The following is an 8,292-nucleotide window of genomic DNA, read 5'->3' on the forward strand; positions in this document are numbered from 1 at the left end:
TTTCTTTTTTTTTTTTTTTTTTTTTTTTTTTTTTTTTTTTTACTTTTCAGATAATCTTTACACGGAATTGTTACAATGCCACAAATCAAAAGGATTATTCCAGTTCCACCAATTTAATCTACGTGCAAGATAAAGGACCCAGCTGAGGTACAAATATCTGTACCAGTTTTCTTGAGTTTGCTTTACAAAGCACAAAGAGACGAAGGTTTTGCATTGGGGTACAAAACAGATTTGCCTCTTGAGGTTAAATTCAGTATTATGTGTATAAAGCATCCCTTTGGCAATAGAGTTTGCAGTATCCCCACAGGACTCCACAGTATAGGTTTTATGTAGTAAAATCTATTAAACAAATTCTCTTCTACTTGACACATCTTTGCAGCTACAGTTAATGAGATACCCTTGGAAACACCTGCCTCTATGCCTATTGATAATATAGTATTTGGAAGTTAGAAGTCAACAAAAGGCACTTTCATCATTAAATAAATGTCCTTTGTATGAAGTAAGATTACATGGCCTAGATCTTGTTCAAAGCTGTTTGCTCCTCGAGGACCTGTAGGTAGTCAGGGGAACTCTGCAGTTTTGCCTTCAGTTCAAAATACTCACTCTTCCTTTGTTCCACGACAATTTTACTGTGGTTGCCACCTATCAGTGACTTCTTATTTTTTTTGTCTGGTTGTTTCTCTGGATAGCGGATCTCAAAACCACTGACACCTATGCTATTATATTCTTTTTTGCTTTCAAGAAAATTCTGAATAAACACATTGGAATCCCTGCTAGGGAATAATTCATCCAGCTCATCAATTGTGCTCAGCCTCTTCCTGGTATCCACATGTAATAAATCTTTCTCCTTGTCAGCCACATTTCTCATAACAACCTTCTGTCCTGGAGGATCTGAAAACATGAACCCAGTTTCTGACTCTTTCAAGCCACAAGTGTGGCTCTTGCTCATCTGTTCTATAGTTTGTGGAATGAAAGCTTCTGTGCTCAGTCCATCCTTTTTACTGGTTTTGTGGTCCTGCTTCCTTAGCTGCAGCTGCATGGAGCCACATTCAGGATTCCCCAGGCCTTCGTGCTTCACTGTGGGTTTCTTGTTGCGTCGCAGAACAAAAACAAGAAGGCAGAAAGCAACAAACACAGTTAAAATGAGAACCACTAAGATACTTAAGATTAAAATAGACAGAGGCACTGGGCCACCAGGAGGACTTCGAATGGGACCCAAAGGAGTGGTGAATGTAATGGCAGGTGCCGGGCTCGTGAATGGTGCAGACGGCTTATTTAAAAGTTTGGGACATAAGATTTCATTTTTGAGGGACTTCAGTTCAATATTGGCAAACTGAACAGGCGTCTCACATTTCAGTTCTTTTACAACAATCCCATCACTCAACTTCTCCAGCCACAGCTTTAATGCTACCAAGTCACAAGTACAGTCCCATGGGTTGCCCTCCAAGTCAATCTGTGTAAGAGACTGCAACTGATCAAGGACCCCACTGACAGGTAGGTACATGAATTTATTGTTCCTCAGGTTCAGTCTAGCTAAGGGTGCTCCTGAAAAAATGTAAACAGGCAGGCTCTTTAGGAGATTATTGTTTAAGTACAGTAACTGCAAATTTGGCATTGAGTCAAAAGTACCTGCTAAGATTTCCTTAATCAAATTGTATTCCAAATACAGATACTGCAGATTATGAAGACCTGAAAATATTTCAGGAGAGAGTCTTTCAATTTGATTGCCATTGAGATATAGCCTGCGTAAATTAGTAAGATTGTGAAATACGTCTCCCTTAATCACTGTAATTTGATTGCTGCCTAAATGAAGCAAATCCAGTCCTTCAAAGTCAGTGAAGTCTGACATGTCCACGTCCTTGATGCTATTACCATTGACATGCAGCTTCTTGGCATTTAAAGGTTTTGGCATCAATTCAGACATAGACTGTATATTTTTCTCTTGGCAGTTCACACTCAGTCCCAAATCTGAAGGATGTGTTTTGCAGAAGCAAGGGGTCGGGCAAGGTGTTAGAGGAGGCACCCTTGTTTGGTAAGACACAATCTGACTGAGATTGCGATTGGAGAGCGCTTTGCCTGCCACGATTCCAGAGATCTTGGAAGGATTTGTTGTTTTTGGTGGTTTAGTTACTAATCTGTGTAAAGATGTTTGGGTAGTGTGACCATTGGGAGTGGTGTAGCCATTTTCCAGCTGAGATGGAGGCAGGATGCGCACATCAAAATCACTGCCAGTGCCCATGGGGCATAATTCTTGTTTGTTGGTTTCTTTTAAAAGCCTTCCATATAAGTCACTGGGAGTTTCACAGATAGCTTCTCCTATGTAAATGTTATATGGCATGTTCTCCAGCCAAGCTTTTAAAGGCAACAAATCACAGCTACAGTTCCAAGGGTTATCTTCTAGTTGCAGTTCGACGACACGGCCAATGTGTTCCAGAACTCCGATATAAGGGAGCTTCTGGATTCTGTTCCCTCGTATATCCAGATGGGTCAAAGATGCGAATCGGAAAATATTATCAGGAAGGAATGAAATCAGATTGTCATTAAGAATGAGAACTTTCAGTTTGTGGAGCTTATTGAAGGCTCCTCGTTCAATATACTTGATTAAATTGTAGTCAGCCTGGAGATACTCCAAGTTCTCTATGCCAAGGAAAGTGTCAGCTCGGAGAATCTTTAATTCATTGTTGTTCAAGTGCAACTGCTTTAATGCACTGAGCCCAAGAAAGGCTCCTCCCTCAATGTTCTGCAGTTTATTATTTCCCAGATGCAGGGATACTGCATGTGAAAAATTCAAGAATGTATTTGGATACAGAATATTTAAAAAATTGTTTTGGAAATTGAGGTGATAAAAATTAGACCAAGGTGGTTTCAACTGATTTGGTCTGTAGACTGAAACCTTCTCACAGTTGACATAGAGCACATTCTCAACTGACACGCAGGAGCACACATTGCAAATTTCCACCGATATGTCAGAATCTGCATTTGTTGAAGAAATCAGGGCTGACAAAATCAGAAACAGCCAAAGAAACATCTTCTTGCAATCAGCAAACAACTGTATGCTTCTGAATAAAGAGAAATAATCTAAAAAATAAAAAGAAAACATTTTTTTCAATGGTGATTACTTGAAAAATTATTTGTGTTTAAATCATACCATAGTGAACACATGGCTATAATTGCCAGTGTTGTATTTTTAGGGCAACCAAACCTCCAAATAGTCTCACTCAGTCAAACAATAATAACCACCAAAACTGCCATACATTTCGTTTTCCATACCTGTAGTTTATACAAAATTTACATGTGTAGAATACACAACCAACAATTGGAAAATATGTTATTAATCATGCTTAAATCTTATAATCTGAAAATATATTTTCTACATGACCATCAAACTCTGTCATTGAACACAGGCCTTAAGCTTCCTATGTGCACTTCAAATGACCAACCCCAGACTATCAAGTATGCCATTGAGTTTGCACCACAAAGACATTTTGATTAGTGGATTATCTATTCTCTAAACTTCGGCTAGATACAGAGGCTGCATAAGAAACATATAGAGCCCAGAGTTTACTGGAAGATGAAATGGGAGGATTGGGCTGCTGTAGGGGTACTGTTAAAAGACCAAGAGACAGTGACCTCGGAAGAGATTTGCTTGTGCTGTAGTCCCATAAGTAAGCTCACTGCTGTCAATCCGTTTACTCCTGTACACTACTGCCTTCAAAGACACAGATGACTCTGTGGTATTCTAGAAAAACAACTGAGTAAGGGGTGGCCAAATTTTATTTTCTGGTAAATAAAGAGTCTCTAATTTCCTGTCAGTCATCTCCCAAAGAGAGAGCAAAAAGCCTTTTGTCTTTGAGTCTCTGAAAGCAGCAGAGTAACCTGGTTATTCCTTCATTGCTTAGCTAATCTCCAGGCAGCCTTTCCACCTTGAGAATTGGCTCTCTTGCCTGCGTGGCACTCTCACGCACCTTTATTTACCATTTTGAACCCAGGTCCGATTGATCCTCGGCTTAACTCCTTTTCTCTTTCACTTTGACCACAGACTGCAACTGCTGAGGAAGAGGAGTTCAGACATCACAATCTTTGAGTACCATTTCCTACAGCACCAAATATGTTCAGTACAGCACATTTTTTGTCCTGAAATCATCAGTTCCAAACATTCACTCCCCCTCCTAATATTCCCACCCCATGTCCCTGACTACAAACAAATAAAAAATCACTTGTTGGTAGAGTTTAATGCTTAGCAAATTAACCCATCGTATTCAGGTCCTTAAATACTGCATACATACACAAATATGCACAATGCTTCCTGGAAAAATTAAACAGAACACAAGCAGAGTGCATTTTATTATTTTAGCAACGTCTTTTTCATAGTCAATGGGAAGCTGGTTGCAGTTTCAATATGGTTACCACTAAATATTAATTAAATAAATAAAATTCCTAAGAACACACAACAAGGAAAGGATGCAAAGAAAGAAGTGTCACACAGAAACTCCTTTGTTTATTTTACCCACGAGGAAACAGCTAGTGGTAAAACCGAACATGCCTCAAGGTAGACAATCCATTAGCCATGACCCAGGAGGATTTGCATTTTAAGTAGTTTGGTTCAGAATACAGCCAGCACTGCTGAGATGCTATTTGGCTGCCATATAGACGTGCATTTCCCCTATTCACCATGACAGCATGATTGGCATTGCAAAAATAAGTCATAATTCTTAACTATGACATCACCTAAAACAACTTTCATTGTAAAATCAAAATTTCACTTGATATTATTTGCCTTGTTATAAATGTGGTTTTCAAAAGCTGTTTTGGTTCAGTTGAGTCATTTTTTGTCACTAAACCACCACCCCACCCACTGCAAAACAAAGAAACCCAAAAGCAACCAAACTAAAAAACAAGCGCAAAAAAAAAAAAAAAAAATCGTTAGAATCCGAATTCAGTACAAAAACAAGAACCAGGAATCTCAACAAATCTGAAAACGCATAAGAAGCTGCCCTCCTCCTGGCAAATTCTACTTTAAGTAGCAAGAGGGGAAAATGCACTAGAACGAGCCAGGAAGTTCCCAAATGCAGCTCTTGTGAAACAGAGGAAGCCACAAGCAGCTGGAGGAGGAGGCAACAGAGAGAGAGTCCAGTTGGTCCACCAAGGAGACGGAGAAAGAGGCACTGAAAGGGCAAGAGACCATTGAGAAGTGGAGAAACGAAGAAAGAGAGCTTGGAGAACGGAGCTACAAAGAGGATAAAGGCAGGCACTGGATGTATGCGAATAAAGCCTCACATTCGCGTGGTACCACGGAAACATGCACATTTAAACATCCAGGAAAAAACGCAAATAAGAAAAGAAAAAGCCCACGAAGTACCAGCTGGGTACCAAGAGCCTTCTCTGTGGCTGCTGGGAGCTGTCCGTCTCCCTATCGGTGTCTCCGTCTTCCTCTCTGCGCCCCGCAAGACCCTGGGCTCCCACGACCCGCCAGGACTGAACAAACCTAGCCCTACCAAAAACAAATCCTGCATCCTCCAGAGCGCCGCGCCTGGCACTCCGCGACTGGGAGGACAGAGCCGGCCTGAGGGGAGCAGACCACTGGTGGGCTGCAGGGGGGTGGGCAGGGGTGACTCCCCTACTGCTCACTCGGGAAACCCCGCTGGCCCATATAAAGCTTTGATGGGGGTGGAGGAGGTCCGGGGAGAGACCCGACCAAAACCGCCCCCGGTGCGCTACCTCGGGCGGGCGGCAAGGAGGCTGGAGGGGCCGCTGGCGCGTACCGCAATGTTTTGCCGCATCCCAGTTTCCGGAGCCGGAGCGCAGCCCCCCTCCGCGTCAGGGGCCCAAGCAGCAGCCTGGCGGGCAGTGCAGGGGAGGCGGGGTACCGCGCGGGATGTCGCGGGGGCCTCAGTCCCGCTGCGCATACATTTTTCCGCGCGCTCCCGTCCCTGAAGGGGCAGCTGCCAGAGTTTCGGTCGACCTCTCTGGACCCAGGCGTGAGGGGAGTGAGGAGGAAGAGATGGCCAGATCAGGCCTGGAAGACGTGGGCACTAGGGTGTCACTGACCTGCTTACCACAGGCAGACCGACCCTGTGGTTTTTTGGCTACGAGCGGCGGCCCTGGCACCCCCTTCCCTGTTCTCCGCCCCCACGCCCCCGGCCAGCTACATAAATCCTGCTCTCACCATGCCAGAAATCAGCTCAGCATTTAGGCACCTTGCAAAGTCGCGCTGGCAGTGCTCGTCGGGCTTTCCAGGGCTTTTAGAGTTACCCACCGGCTGGCTTTTCCTCTGGTATTCCTAGTCTTGCCGAGCGCTAGCAATCTCCGACCAGCTCGCGGGCCACTGCCGAGAGCCTTAGATCCACGTCTGCGGAAAGTAGCTTCGAGTGGGACGCAAAAATAAAGCCCAAACCAGCCCAGTGGCCCGACAGCCGGAGCCACCCGAGACCGGTACACTTGCCCCGCTGTCCTGGCCGCCCAGGGGATGTGGGGGCAGCGATGCCAAGGACACCCGGATCCTTTCCGGTCTTCAGCGGCGTGCGACCGCGCTGCAGGCAGGCAAGTGGGAGGTGGAGCGGAGGATTAGCCACCTCGGCCACTTTGGCCACTCAACCGGCCCCAAGTCAACAGCACCCAAACTAAAAATAATAAGCTACCTGCCCCCTGCGCGCGCGTGCGCGATCAGACACACACACGCACACACACACACACACTCTCACGCACACGCGCTATTGAGCCAAGGGGGGAAGAGACAGCGCGCCTGTCGGTGCAGCTTGTGCAGCCCCCACTTGAAATTCACCCACCTCTAGAACCCAGCGTCTAGTCCAGGGCCCGCGGCGCTGTGACCTGCGCTGCTATTTCCACGATGGTCTCTACGTGATTCCGGACAGAGCTTCTCCGCGCCCGCTCGCCCGTCAAACCCACCGAGCAGCCCTAGCAGGCGAGCAGGCGGGCAGGCGGGCAGTGGCGCGCGCGCGCGCGCACCCGAACAGACACCGCGCGCGCACCCAGCGCCTAGCACATGAGCTGCACCTTTACATACACGCGCTGAATCCCCGCCCCCGCCCTCCCCCCCCCCCCCCCTCTCCACCTGCCACCCCCCCACACACACACAAGCAGTCCTCCCTACCAACACTGGACCACTTCGACCCCCTCACATTCCTGAGCTCCTACCCCCCGCCCCCCACCCAGACTTGCCTATTTGATTCCTCTTCTACCCCCACACACCCAGAAAGACAGCGCGCTTTCCTCCCGGCACCCGCCCCCTCTTTATGCCTAAAACATTCCCTAGGGAGGAGCGACCCCTTTCCTCAGGCGTGCAGACCCCAGTCCCCCAGTCCTGTAACAAGGGCTCACTTGCCTCCGCCCCCCCTCACCACATACACGCACACTCGCGTCCTTTTCTTCTAGTCCCCTAATAACGAGGGAACACACACACACACACACACACACACACACACACCCGACGGGGCATTCCTTTGGGAGAACAACCAAGAAGCCTGGAAAAGCCAAAGAAACACTGGAAAGCCTGGGAAAGGGGGGCCGAAGCAGATCTATAGGGTCGTCGAGTCTACGCGGAATTGAATAATTACAGGACGGAGGGGAATGAGTCAACAACAATGACATTCAGATGCAACAATCATACTTGGATTTTGTATCACGGGTACGGTACCTTTGGCTAATTGTCACCCCGCAGAACAGAGGGCTCCTGGAATACTTCTCCGTACCGGGCGATCCTGGATGAAGCCTTCTTGGGAACCAATTTCCTAGGATCCAGTAGTATTCGCACTCCCCCTACCTGTCTGCGCGTAAGGGGCCGGGGGCTTTAAGGCGAAAGTGTGAGGCTTTATCCTAAAGTGAGACTATTTTAGCCGGGTTCAGAGAAAAGGGGTTAATTATCCGCACCTTAGAACTCCGTGGGCCTTTGGAGCAGAAAGGGTTACGCTGGGTAATTTTGGAGTTGGGGGTGGGGGTAGGGGATAGGAGATAAGGGTTGAGGAAAGAGAGGCGTGGGACTGGGAGAGATGCCGCACTTGCAACCAAAAGAGAGACAGAAAAAAAAAAAAAAAAAAAAAAAAAAAAAAAAAAAAAAAAAAAAAAAATCTGCTTTGGCTACTGAGCATGCCCAGTTCCGAACTCAAGCCCTATAAGGGAGGCATTGTGTGCGTTCCACTTCTCCGGGCTTTGGTGCTGACCGGGAGAGGACTTTGATTGGGGAAGGGGGTGGTAGTTGGGAGACGTTAGGGAAAGGGGGTTAGAGGACCCGGTGTGAAGCTTTGGGACTGCGCCGGAGGGACTGTGAAGAGGGAA

General features: G+C 46.8%; 1 protein-coding gene across 5 annotated transcripts; it reads right to left on the minus strand.

Moving 5' to 3' along the window:
* Nucleotides 1-4: 4 nt before the first annotated feature.
* SLITRK4 (SLIT and NTRK like family member 4) lies at nt 5-8,038 on the minus strand. 5 transcript variants are annotated; one of them, XM_032256087.1, is made up of 2 exons: nt 7,655-8,038; nt 5-3,078 (listed from the first exon to the last, which is right to left on the minus strand). In XM_032256087.1, the coding sequence occupies exon 2, from the start codon at nt 3,026-3,028 to the stop codon at nt 515-517; it is 2,514 nt and encodes an 837-aa protein (XP_032111978.1). In that variant the 5' UTR covers nt 3,029-3,078; nt 7,655-8,038; the 3' UTR covers nt 5-514. The 5 variants fall into 5 exon arrangements, with proteins under 5 accessions (XP_032111978.1, XP_032111977.1, XP_032111979.1 ...); XM_032256086.1 differs by lacking the exon at nt 7,655-8,038 and adding an exon at nt 6,786-7,126; XM_032256088.1 differs by lacking the exon at nt 7,655-8,038 and adding an exon at nt 6,261-6,430.
* Between the last annotated feature and the right edge of the window lie 254 nt (nt 8,039-8,292).

The sequence above is a fragment of the Sapajus apella genome, unplaced genomic scaffold (assembly GCF_009761245.1).
Source record: "Sapajus apella isolate SASKATOON/1434 unplaced genomic scaffold, GSC_monkey_1.0 scaffold93, whole genome shotgun sequence".
NCBI lineage: Eukaryota > Metazoa > Chordata > Mammalia > Primates > Cebidae > Sapajus > Sapajus apella.

Bases quoted from the DNA above. Each gene is read 5' to 3' on its own strand.
- SLITRK4 (XM_032256087.1), bottom strand. From the start codon at position 3,028: ATGTTTCTTTGGCTGTTTCTGATTTTGTCAGCCCTGATTTCTTCAACA.